Consider the following 13,575-nt stretch of genomic DNA (forward strand, 5'->3'; position numbering starts at 1 on the left):
TAAAACTAACTTCACCACGGTCGTAAATAGTCCTGTCAAAAGGTATGTCTACATTTTCAATGCCAAATTAATAAAGCAATATTTGAAACCCAATCAATCTTTTGTATTATTGAAGCGTATTAGAGGGTTTTTAAAAGATACGCTCGCGCAGTGACGTCACTACGCAATTGACGTTGCTGACGTGTTACGGAAGTAGTCGTGTGTTGCCTTTAGCCGCTAGCTTTAGCCCTTTATAACATCACAAGCCTTTCAAGCCAGAATGAAATAAAACAGTATTGTCGCTTATATTCTTCGTCAAGTGACTACAGGGAATAAAGTGAACCACCACAGGTAGGAGACCTGACATGTGCTGTATAAATATAAGCATAGCATGCATAGCTGGAAGCCTTAAGCTGTTGCTGCTCCACGATGATGTTAAACCCTTAACGTAGCAATGTTACACAATTTTGAAAAAAATCAAGTCTGTCATTAATTCTGTCTGATAAAGAATGACTTGAATTTTAATTCGATACCTCATTTACGTCTCTACTCCAAATATTAAAGAGGCTACAGCATATTTTATATGGGGAAAATAGTGTCATTGGTGCCCATTGCTTTAACATTAAGTCAAGACAAAAGCTGTGATCGACCCACGGATAAAATGCATAGCTTAGGCTGTGAAAATCTTTTTTAAAAGTCAACAGAGTAGCCATTTAGAGTGTTTATTGCCCGGAAATACGGAATACATGTCGCGTTTGCGTTGTGGTTAGTGTGGAGTGAAAAGGAATACACAATTGTGAGGCAAATACATCACAAATATGACACTTGACTTTCTTACCTGGACTTTTTGTTTGTCAGAAACATGTAAGTGGCTATTCTGTTGACTTTTAAAACATATTTTCACAGCCCAAGTTATTAAATGTTTGGTAGAGGGTCTGTCGCAGCTTTTGTTTTGACGAACCACAATGCAAACGCGACTTGTAGTATTTCCGGGCAAAAAAAAACAAACACAAAACGGCCAATTTAATTTAAACGAAATTTCTTGTGCAGATAGTTTTCTACGTTTTCTACACCGCTTAACCTCACTAGGGTCCAGCTGTCTTCGGGCGAGAGGCGGGGTACACCCTGGACTGGTGGCCAGCCAATCACAGGGCACATAGAGACAACCATTCACATTCACGCCTATGGACAATTTGGAGCCTCAAATTGCCCGAGGGGGAATCAAACCCTTCCAACCATGTGTGCTAACCACTCCATCATCCATTCATTCATTCATTTTCTACCGCTTTTTCTTTATGAGGGTCGCGGGGGTGCTGGAGCCTATCACAACTGTCTTGGGGCGAGAGGCGGGGTACACCCTGGACTGGTGGCTAGCCAATCACAGGGCACATATAGACAAACAACCATTCACACTCACATTCATACCTATGGACAATTTGGAGTCGCCAATTAACCTAGCATGTTTTCGGAATGGGGGAGGAAACCGGAGGGTGAGGGTGGAATCGAACCCTGGTCTCCTAGCTGTGCGGTCTGTGCACTAACCACTCGACCACCGTGTTAGATTTTAAAGTGAACTAATCTTCCATATGAGAACCAGGTTTGATTCCCCACTCTGGCATCTCTGTGTGGAGTTTGCATGTTCTCCCCGTGCATGCGTGGGTTTTCTCCGGGTACTCCGGTTTCCTCCCACATTCCAAAAACATGCTAGGTTAATTAGCCACTCCAAATTGTCTATAGGTATGAATATAAGGCCCATACAAGGAAGCCCACCCATCTGTGACATCACAGACCTCCAGTTTTACCACGCCCACTGAAACGGTGCCTTTTGAGCCATCCCAAACTTCTTTCAGGGCTCACTTCCAAATGCGCAAACCTCATTATCTGAAACGTTATCATTTAACCCTTTGATGCACGAGTGACTGGACCCTACACTCTTCCATAAGTGGGTCAAAAATGACCCATACTAGAATCAATGCCTTTTTATGCCAATTTTGCCATTTTGGTTAGGAATAATCACTTGTATGATATTTAGTATTATATTTAGGACCACACAAGAATGATTTCATGTTAGAAACATCTTCGTTTTTCACTTTTTTACATCTTTGAAAAAGAAAATTACCCTGTACAACAAGAGAAAATGTGAGGATCCATTGTGTGTTGCATAAAGGTTAGTTAAAAATGTGAACGGCATGATATCAAAAACATGTTTTTTGAGGAATACCTGGAATATGAAATTATAAAAAATTTTCATTACAAAGATATTTCAAGAAAACAACCTGACCGGGTCATTTTTGACGAACTTATGGAAGGCTGGAGTAGTAACACAAAAATTACAATTTCTTAAATTGTATAAAAGATAAGTTAAAAATGTGAATGGCATGATATCAGAAACATGTTTTTTGAGGAATACCTGGAATATGAAATGATAAAAAAATTTATTTACGAAGATATTTCAAGAAAACAACCTGACCGGGTCATTTTTGACCCACTTATGCATCTAAGGGTTAACATGAGAATACAACATTCGAACTAGTAGAATATTTATACTAATAGGTCCCCTTTACCATGACAGATGTGGTTTGCGAGTAGCACACTTTCTGGTGAATATACGTATGTAATAGCGATTCATTTGCACTTTGGATGCGTAGAGCTCCACATCATGGCTTGTGACCGCCGCTGCTCAGTGAACACATACTTTCACCATATTTCCTATTCACCATATTTGAAAACTGACAATGGAGTTGCATACTGTTCAGCACATTTAAAAATGAACCAAAATGCTATTTGACTGCAGGTGCACTTGAATGCAGCGTGAAGCTTGCATGAAGAACTATAAGCTGCAAGACAACAATGGGCAAGCGGAAGGTGCCAGATCTCTACAGAGCCCCCTTTCCGCTCTACGCCGTTAAAGTTGACCCTAAAACAGGATTGGTGATCTTAGCAGGAGGAGGAGGGGCTTCCAAGACCGGCATAAAGAATGCTGTGGTAAGTACAGTGTATAAGTGATATAGGAATTCCAATTACATCATGCATATATGTCTACAGTTAAGGTCAAAATTATTAGCCCCGCCCAGGATTATTTTTATATTATAAAGCATTCATCAACGACATGGTTCTGTTTTGGTACACTTTTGAATGGAACATAGATTTTTAAGAGGTTTAATGACGATGGGATGAATACAGAGGTAGTCAAATAAGTCACTGCTTTAAAAACACCTCTGAGCGGTCATTTAACACCAAATCTTATTGAACTGATCAAAAGGGACTGGTCTAGAGTTGCTAGATATATACTCTGGTCCGTTACTTTGTAGATGTCCGTGTTAAACCCAAAAACAATAATAATTCCTACTGTGTAAGCCAGCTTCTCAGCTGTCGTAGAGTTGGACAGTGTTATTCTTTTTTTATGGTAATGTTTTTATTTTATTTGAACATGCATCAGATTACAATTGAATGCATCACATAAACAGTTCCCAGTTCCACATGTCCAAAAAGAGAAGGAAGAACGAAAGCTTATTAAATCCTACCCCTCCATCTGGTACTTTTACAATCACTAACTGTTACATTTGTTCACTTCCTACTTTCCTAGTATAATTTAGTTGTTTTTTTAATTTTAATTTTAATTTTAACTTTAATTTTAATTTTAATTTTAATCACGTAGTACAAGGTAATATGAGCATCCAATGCCATAATGGGTACCATAGTAAGTGTCAATATAGTGATATATATAGCACATCATGACTGGTTCAAGACTCTTCATCCTTGTATTTAGCAAACATCAACTGCTTGTATTGTTTCTTGAATTGGCTCATCGTTGTGCATTGTTTGATTTCCTTACTCAATCCATTCCATAGTTTGATTCCACATACTGAAATGCTATGGCTAGCATAACGTAGTCCTAGCATAGAAGTGTTTCAAATGTACTTCTTCCCTGAGATCATATTTCTCCTCTCTTGTAGAGAAGTATTGGATGACATTTTTAGCTAATTAGTTGTTTTTAGCCTTATGCATTATTTTAGCTGTTTGAAGATGAACTATATCAGCAAGTTTCAGTATTTGTGATTTTCATGACGAAAACAAGAGAGGACGAAAACGTGATGAGTCGTTTGTGTTTGTGCGTCTTACAAATCTTTTTTGGGAATTTCAGTCACAATCTTTACATGAAACATGAACACATATTTCTTTTTCTGTGCATTATAACATGAGAATGGGTTAAGATGAGCTAGCTAACAACAGACGTCATTGGGATACACCTATTTTGGCTATGAAGCCCTCTAAAAAAAAACCTCAAACAACGTTGCATGGTTTGATATACATGCTGCGATTATGCATTAACACGTACATTCATGATCATATATAATAGTTGCAGTATCTTGCCCTATTTTGATGGTTTAAAACACTACCAAAACCTCTTTATACAGTACTATACAGCTAGTTCTGTCAACAACAACAACAGCGACAACACTTACAATGTCTGCTCTCATTGGGAGGTCTTAGAGGTGTATCCCAATGACGTGCATTGTTAGCTAGCTCATATTAACTTGTTTTCTGGTGTTATAATGCACAGAAAAGGGAAATTAATGTGTTCAAGTTTCACATAAGGATTGGGCAATGTTGTTAAAGATTTTTTTAGAGGTCTTAGAGGTGTATCCCAATGATGTGCATTGTTAGCTAGGTCATACTAACTTGTTTTCTGGTTTGATAATGCACAGAAAATGGAAATGAATGTGTTCAAGTTTCACATAAGGATTGCGCAATGTTATTAGAGATTTTTTTTAGAGGTCTTAGAGGTGGCTAGCTCATATTAACTTGTTTTCTGGTTTTATAATGCACAGAAAAGGGAAATGAATGAGTTCAAGTTTCACAATAAGGATTGGGAATGACTGGCAAAATTCCCACAAAAGTGCAGTTCCTTTTTAAGTTCTGAATATCAAATCATGGAAATGAAACGCACATCTTGCAAAATGGACTTGTGACTTTGTGCTTCAGCACTTCCTGGATCTACAGTTGGTTGGACAAAACCAGTACAGTGCCAGCCTGCTTCACTCACATGACACGGACACGCGTGCCACCATGAATTTGGCCATAGGCAACGGTGTGATTGCTGCAGGTCAGGACGGAAGCTGCTCTTTGATGACATTTGAGGACCGCACACGAACAACTGGAACCAACGTCGATGCTAATGATGGTATGACCATAACTTGGTATTCCCACTCTACCCACTGACCCTACAAGGAGTGGTCTTCATGGCATGCTATCCGCTATCGTTCATCATATATCATTACATTGCTCACTAAACAAGCAGTAAAGCAGCTGCAGTACATCCAGAATGCTGCTGCTCGAGTCCTGACTAGAAGCTGAAAATATGAGCATATTAGTCCAGTACTAGGGTATCCTGACCAACAATTTGTGGGCTATTTTCAGTCTTAGGACAGTCGTTTGTAATTTAAACTTAGAACACCTTTGTCTTCCTTGCAGAGAATAACGTGCATCAAGGCACCGCCAGGCAACGAGCTGGCAGAAAAGGCAAAGGTGGTCCAGATCATGCTTGTGTCTCAGGGGACAGGTCGCATATGAAGGATGAGACGGCACATATCTCTGTGACAGAAATGGCTGAACTAGAGTCAGATGTGAACCCTCAGGATCCGCTCCAAAAGGTGGTCAGATTCAGTCCTGACCTGAGCCTACTCCTCACTGGAGGCACAGATGGACACGTCAGAGTCTGGGAGGTGAAGACGGCCGACTCTATTCTCTATCTATTACCATGCAGTGTATGGGTCATCTGAAGCCTACACTTTATTCTCTGCAGTTTCCATCCCTGAAGAAAAAACATGACTTCCGAGCCCATAAAGGAGAAATTGAAGACTTAGACCTGAGCAAAGACAACAAGGTAACACATGAATGTCTTCTGATCTTTCTAATACAGGACATTGATTCATGTAATGTCAATATGTTACAATGTCCATTGTTGTCATGCAGCACCTGGTGACTGTTGGCAGGGACTTTTCTTGCAGCGTGTGGAGCAACAACCAACTAGTTACGGCTCTTAAATGGCATGAAACAACATCTCACGTAGCTGAAAAGACATATCGGTATATGGCTTGCAGGTATATGTGATACATTTCAGCGTACAGTAGATTCCCGCTACATCCCACGTGTACGAGCGAATGGTGTAAAAACCACAAGTAATTCATACACCCGTAAAAATTCTGTAGACTTTTTGGATTTAACTGCCAGACAGTGGCTCCTCCCGAGGCGTGGTTCTCCCGGTCACAATAGCCATAGGTGCCGTAGGAAGCCAGTACGGCACTAGGGTGCATGAAAAAATGCAATTATTGAATTTTGATATGGCTTTAGGGGTGCCACCATACATGCAAATTTGTGGTTTTGTCTTTGTAATTTGAATGATTTGTAGTCATATTTATAGTTATTTAGTGTTCATTGCTTCTACTGTAGCTAACATTAGCTAGCTACAGTTTGCTAATGACAGTTAGCTAATAGCTGAGCAAGCATAACATCAACAACAGTAATGTAGAGTAGACAGTATTACTGATGCCTCATATTTATTGAGAGTGGTACTGTAGTGTTACATAATCTGATATACACTTTTTTATTATTTTATTTTTATCATTATTTTATCATTTATTATTTGAGGCACTGTGCAGCACAACCCACCAGCTTTCCTAAGATGCTGCCCTCAACAACTAGTTCCTTTCAGACTAGCAGTCGCAGCTTGGTCATTGGTCTGGGCCTCCTTTGATAACCCTATAGAAAATGATGCTGTATAGAAGTTCATTGTACTCAACATTTCCAGGTCAACTTTTTGGCAATTAGACTAGAAATTGCACATTTTCTGAAATTTTACAAAAGTTTGTGTGAGGTGGCACCCCTAAATCTCAATGGATTTCCTCAAAACTTTGAAAAAGACATTTTTATGTTCATTAGAAAAAAATGGAATGCCAGCCAAATTGATATTATGAATTAAAAATTTCCCATTCAAATTTGATGCACCCTACTGAGTACGGAGTAATGGAAATGAGTGAGCTGCACGAGCCTCGTGTGATGCCCGCACACGCCAAGTGAGTGAAAGATATGACAAGCCTTACATAATTACTGATGGGGAAGTGTTAATTTTAATGGCCATAGAAGTCCATCAACAGAGGTAGTGGGGTCTGTAAACACGTCACTATATTACAAGACTCAGCTGTAAGAAAACTGCTGTCATGGTCTAGGTACAGGCGAACAATTACAGGAGTTGTACACATGCCATATATACGTACGTACGTACGTCATCATCAGCAAAGGGTTACTGCGGTGAGAAGACGCGCCTGCAGAGGGCGTGTATTTAAGAAGACTCATCCGGCGCGCCGGGGTGGGTGGTGGAAGAAAAAAAAAAGGTAGTGACATCACACGCCGACGGGATCATGAGAGACGACGTTCGAGCCACGAGGATCAAATATGTCAAGCGCCCGTCTGATGGGATTTCCTTTTCCCTTCTCTCGGCTTGAACTTATAGACACTTTCATAGTGGGGGGTAAGCGTTCGGGATTAAGTTAGTGTTTCATGGTTGTCTTTGTTGGCGGGTGGTAAGTTTAGTTAGTGAGTTAGGTTGGGAGGGGATGATATGCGGGTTTGGTTTGGCTGATATCCGCTCCCCCCGCGACCTACTTGTTTGCGTTGTAGCCTGGTTACCTCTATCGGAAGGCGCGATCTTTACAACCTTTAGCTAGTTTTACACAGAAAAATGCATTAAGATTTCATATTCAAAACATTTACTGGTAAACAAGTAAAAAAAAAAAACAAACAGCCACACGTCACGCCACTGTGCGGGGATCCACTGTACATGATGCTCATTAGTCATTAGTACCATGAGTATTTACTCATCATGACCATGTTGGTGTTAACGTCAGGTTTGGAAAGGTAGAAGACCACAAAGATGCACTCAGGCTTTACACGGTTCAGATCCCCCACAAACGGGACAGAAAACCTCCGCCTTGCTACCTCACCAAGTGGGACGGCAAGAACTTCCTGCCCATGCTCACAGCTCCGTGTGGGGCAGAGGTCGTCTCCAGCCTGGCTGTCAGGTATGTTTCAAATGCAGACAACACATGGTTTTAAGCTTGGTGGCGTGTATCACGTACACTCACCATAGGCGTGAAAGTCATTCTTTCAGGGAATTGAGTTTTTTGAACATCCCGGGAATTATACCCTGTCATGTTTGTAATTAAAACCTGGTCTCTACAGTGACTCTGGAACATTTCTTGGACTTGGAACTGTGACAGGATCAGTTGCAATATACATTGCATTCTCCCTTCAGGTACAGACATGGTGGACACTGCACGGACATAGAGCAGGGGTCTCAAACTCAACGGGGGCCGCTAGATGAGCGATTGCACGCCATATAAGTTCCGTAAGCGACGGCCTGTTTTTTCCAAAAACTGCATATTTAAGCAAATGTTACATACTCTAGTCCTAAATAAAGCATTTGCAAATATAAAATGTTTTCAATGAGCTAAGACGCATTGAGTTTAGAGCTATACAAGACGCTAATGAAGTGTAGTCTACAGTGGCCACTAGGTGGCACTACTAACACGCACCAGACCATCGCCATTACCTTACAACAGCCACAATAACATAAGTCACCATCATAATAACACGGACTGCAGCTGAAATTGAACTCTGACTCTCTCAACGTCACTTCCTGTCCACTTCCTGAAACACACCAGCCTGAGTCTTATTTATGTGTGAAACTTTATTGGGTAATATGAGTGTAATTTGACTATAGGGGTTTTATTTCTTGTCTGGAGGTCTCGAATAATATTAAAAATAGTATTTCTAAGGTCATTATCAGGTTTTCGATGCTCTTAGCTATAAAAATGTCAACATTGAATCCGACTTACCCACTGAATTAATTGGTGTTCTGATAAAATGACTGCTTTTCCTAAAAAAATATATATATTTTTTTGCTTTTTTCCTTTTATTTCTTTCATTCATTCATTCTCCGCCGCTTTTTCCTCACGAGGGTCGCAGGGGGTGCTGGAGCCTATCCCAGCTGTATTCGGGCGAGAGGCGGGGTACACCCTGGACTGGTGGCCAGCCAATCAAGGGGCACATATAGACAAACAACCATTCACACTCACATTCATACCTATGGACAATTTGGAGTCGCCTAGCATGTTTTTGGAATGTGGGAGGAAACCGGAATACCCGGAGAAAACCCACGCATGCACGGGGAGAACATGCAAACTCCACACAGAGATGGCCGAGGGTGGAATTGAACCCTGGTCTTTATTAGAAAAATTATAAAAATAATTATAAATAATTAAAAAAATAAATATATATTATTAATTTATATAAATATAAATAAAAATAAATAATTATAAAAATTATATTTTTAGAATGTGCTAATAAAACAGCGGTGGGCCCCAGGACACCCTTGCACTATGTTGTTGTCAGGTTGGGGGGCCTAAAAAAAAGTTTGGCATGCGGGCCGTGAGTTTGAGACCCCTGTATCTGCCTTGCTCATTTTAACTTGGTCTCAAACACTGTGTGTGTGTGTGTGTGTGTGTGTGTAGAGATTGTACTATGTGCAGGAGTCCCATGGCATTGTTGTGACAGACCTGGCCTTCCTCCCCGACTCACTCAAAGGCCAAAATGTGAAAGGAAACAACGAAACGGCCATGTTCAGTGTTGCTGTGGACAGCCGCTGTCAGCTACATGCGGTTCCTAACCGAAGTAAGTCTCGAGCCGACATCAGCATAGCGACCGCCACACCCTCCTCATGTGCCTTTCTTGCTGTTTTCCCAAGGAATGTTTCCCATCTGGCTGGTGTTGGTCTTCTGTGGCCTGGTGGTGGTGGGAATCGTCCTGATTCACTACTTCTTCCCAGGATTTTTTTAAGTCTTGTTCATAGTGTTATCAAATGTTTTTACCAAGGAGCTTGGATCGGTCCTTATCAGACACTTTTATGGTGTCCCCCAAATGTTTCCCTACTCGGAATCGTTGAACCACATAGGCTCAAAGTGGGATTTAATCATAATAATAATAATTTTATAGACATAAGTAAAACCAACGCACACATGAAATAATCATGATCAGTTATAGAAAGTAAGATGTCCTGAATAAATGGGTTTTGGAGCTGCAAATAACCATTTAATAACCGATAATCTGTTGATTATTGTATTGATTAATCAGATTAAAAAAACATTTTGAATTCCCGCTTCTTTATTCCCAAATAAAATATATGAAGTGCACAAACATGAGGACCTCACAGCTTGGAGACCAGGGTTCAATTCCACCCTCGGCCATCTCTGTGTGGAGTTTGCATGTTCTCCCCGTGCATGCGTGGGTTTTCTCCGGGTACTCCGGTTTCCTCCCACATTCCAAAAACATGCTCGGTTAATGAGCCACTCCAAATTGTCCATAGGTATGAATGTGAGTGTGAATGGTTGTTTGTCTATATGTGCCCTGTGATTGGCTGGCCACCAGTCCAGGGTGTACCCGCCTCTCGCCCAAAGACAGCTGAGATAGGCTCCAGCACCCACCGCGACCCTCGTGAGGAAAAAGCAGTAGAAAATGAATGAATGAAATGTAAATATTTGGTAAATAGCTTCAGTGAAACTAATAATAATAATGATATTTTTTTTTAGTCAATGAGACTGAACCTTGTTGTTTAACTTCATTTTTTAAGCTATGGGTCGGGAAACTTTTTGGCTAAGAGAGCCATGAAAGTGTTAAATGTATTTCCGTAACATTGACTAAACTACATGTGGGACCTTCATTCATTCATTCATTCATTCATTTTCTACCGCTTTGTCCTCACAAGGGTCGCGGGGGTGCTGGAGCCTATCCCAGCTGTCTTGGGGTGAGAGGCGGGGTACACCCTGGACTGGTGGCCAGCCAATCACAGGGCACATATAGACAAACAACCATTCACACTCACATTCATACCTATGGACAATTTGGAGTCGCCAATTAACCTAGCATGTTTTGGGAATGTGGGAGGAAACCGGAATACCCGGAGAAAACATGCACGCATGCACGGGGAGAACATGCAAACTCCACACAGAGAGGGTGGTATTGAACCCTGGTCTCCTAGCTGTGAGGTCTGCACGCTTACCACTCGACCGCCATGCCACCCACATGTAGGACCTATTATGCTCATTTTTCAGCCCTTTGTATTCAGTTGTGGACTCCTATAGAGCAGCTCCACACAATAACCCACACTGAAAACTTTCCAGAATCTGCACCTATTCCAACTGTATTTCCTCGGATTTCAAGCTTCCTGTGAAAACGGGCTGTTTTAATTGATTGCACCCTTATTACGCCTCCAGGCAAGCCGTGATTGGTCACTCCCTAGAGCGTCTGTGTTGTGCAGATAGCTGCCTAACCCAACTTTATAGGAGTTGATAATAAATGGCGATATCTTTTTAAAATGTCGGCTTTTAACACACAGCTATACAGTCCCTGACAAAAGTCTTGTCGCTTATCCAAGTTGTAGGAACAACAAATAATAACTTGACTTGTAGTTGCTCAATTGGAATCAGAAATGACTTATATGAAAGGCAAAGCCCTCTAGATTATGCTTTTTATATCAAAATAAAGTTTTGTACCATTCATTGAGTTTTATCATTTAATTAGGACATAAAGGTCAGATTTTGCTTGGACAAAAGTCTTGTCGCATACAAAAAAATGTAGAAATAATACATATACTTAATTTTGAATACACAAATATGCTACAATAACATCAGAACATAAAGTCATTGTACCTTGGAAAAAAGAATTAATATTGTGTATGGCTTCCATGAGCTTGGAGGACTGCATCCATACGTCTTGGCAATGACTCAAATAACTTATTGATGAAGTCATCTGGAATGGCCAAGAAAGCAGTCTTGCAGGACTCCCAGAGTTCATCAGGATTTTTCGGCTTCATCTTCCAAGCCTCCTCCTTCATCTTACCCCAGACATGCTCAATAATGTTCATGTCTGGCGACTGGGCTGGCCAATCCTGGAGCACCTTGACCTTCTTGGCTTTCAGGAACTTGGATGTGGAGGCTGACTTATGAGAAGGAGCGCCATCCTGCTGCAGAATTTGCCCTTTCTTGTGGTTTGGAATGTAATGGGCAGCGAGAATTTCTTGATATTTCAGGCTGTTGATGTTGCCATCCACTCTGCAGATCTGTCGCACACCCCCATACTGGATGTATCCCCAAACCATGATTTTTCCTCCACCAAACTTGACTGTTTTCTGGGTGAATCTTGGGTCCATGCGGGTTATACTGCAGAAGACCTGTTGGAACCTGCATGGACCCAAGATTGCGACAGATCTGCAGAGTGGATGGCAACATCAACAGCCTGAAATATCAAGAAATTCTCGCTGCCCATTACATTCCAAACCACAAGAAAGGGCAAATTCTGCAGCAGGATGGCGCTCCTTCTCATACTTCAGCCTCCACATCCAAGTTCCTGAAAGCCAAGAAGGTCAAGGTGCTCCAGGATTGGCCAGCCCAGTCGCCAGACATGAACATTATTGAGCATGTCTGGGGTAAGATGAAGGAGGAGGCTTGGAAGATGAAGCCGAAAAATCCTGATGAACTCTGGGAGTCCTGCAAGACTGCTTTCTTGGCCATTCCAGATGACTTCATCAATAAGTTATTTGAGTCATTGCCAAGACGTATGGATGCAGTCCTCCAAGCTCATGGAAGCCATACACAATATTAATTCTTTTTTCCAAGGTACAATGACTTTATGTTCTGATGTTATTGTAGCATATTTGTGTCTTCAAAATTAAGTATATGTATTATTATGTACAAAGACTTTTGTCCAAGCAAAATCTGACCTTTATGTCCTAATTAAATGATAAAACTCAATGAATGGTACAAAACTTTATTTTGATATAAAAAGCATAATCTAGAGGGCTTTGCCTTTCATATAAGTCATTTCTGATTCCAATTGAGCAACTACAAGTCAAGTTATTATTTGTTGTTCTTACAACTTGGATAAGCGACAAGACTTTTGTCAGGGACTGTATGTGTTGGATCCCAAATCCAATCCGAGAGTAGACACTGAACAGGTTACTTGAATGGAAAATAGCTTTAGCATTTTAGCGTTTTTTTACAGCATCACTAATGTTTATGTGGTCATTACATGTTTTTTGCGGGACTGCCAATGTTTTTTTTTAAACTCTTGTAGAGCCACTGATTGTGGTGGAAAATTGCTATTAGCAACCCCGCTCCCTGTATGCACACTCTATAATGCTACACAGACAAGTGCTTTTGCTTACAGTTAGGACACTGATAAATTGTTACTTAGTGCTTGCTCTTCTGAATCTTCCACATGGCCAAGTAAAGTTGCAAAGGCGTCGGGCTTCAGCAACAGTTTGTAGGCTAGTCCAGCTGCATACTAGCCCATGTTGACAACACAGTCCAGTGTGAAATAAACATACATGTTTTGCTGCTAGGTCATCAAGAACTCCAACCACTTGTAAACAAATGTAGCTTTCCCTTAAACGCAAAGAAACACTTCCTGGGAGACATTGCTAACAACGTAAAGAGAATCAAAGCTTGGGGGAGGACAGAGAGCAAATCTGACCTACAGTGT

General features: G+C 41.0%; 1 protein-coding gene across 2 annotated transcripts; it reads left to right on the top strand.

Annotated features, from left to right (window-relative positions):
* Nucleotides 1-172: 172 nt before the first annotated feature.
* Nucleotides 173-10,247, top strand: preb (prolactin regulatory element binding). 2 transcript variants are annotated; one of them, XM_078790636.1, is made up of 10 exons: nucleotides 173-330; nucleotides 2,774-2,964; nucleotides 4,966-5,164; nucleotides 5,455-5,705; nucleotides 5,786-5,866; nucleotides 5,956-6,068; nucleotides 7,887-8,060; nucleotides 8,221-8,293; nucleotides 9,552-9,711; nucleotides 9,785-10,247. In XM_078790636.1, the coding sequence occupies exons 2-10, from the start codon at nucleotides 2,830-2,832 to the stop codon at nucleotides 9,874-9,876; spliced, it is 1,278 nt and encodes a 425-aa protein (XP_078646762.1). In that variant the 5' UTR covers nucleotides 173-330; nucleotides 2,774-2,829; the 3' UTR covers nucleotides 9,877-10,247. The 2 variants fall into 2 exon arrangements, with proteins under 2 accessions (XP_078646762.1, XP_057909125.2); XM_058053142.2 differs by having other exon boundaries at nucleotides 5,956-6,083; nucleotides 9,785-10,246.
* The last annotated feature ends 3,328 nt before the right edge of the window (nucleotides 10,248-13,575 follow it).

Source organism: Doryrhamphus excisus, linkage group LG5 (genome assembly GCF_037039965.1).
Source record: "Doryrhamphus excisus strain RoL-2023G ecotype Guam linkage group LG5, RoL_Dexc_Guam_v1.1, whole genome shotgun sequence".
Classification (NCBI taxonomy): Eukaryota; Metazoa; Chordata; class Actinopteri; order Syngnathiformes; family Syngnathidae; genus Doryrhamphus; species Doryrhamphus excisus.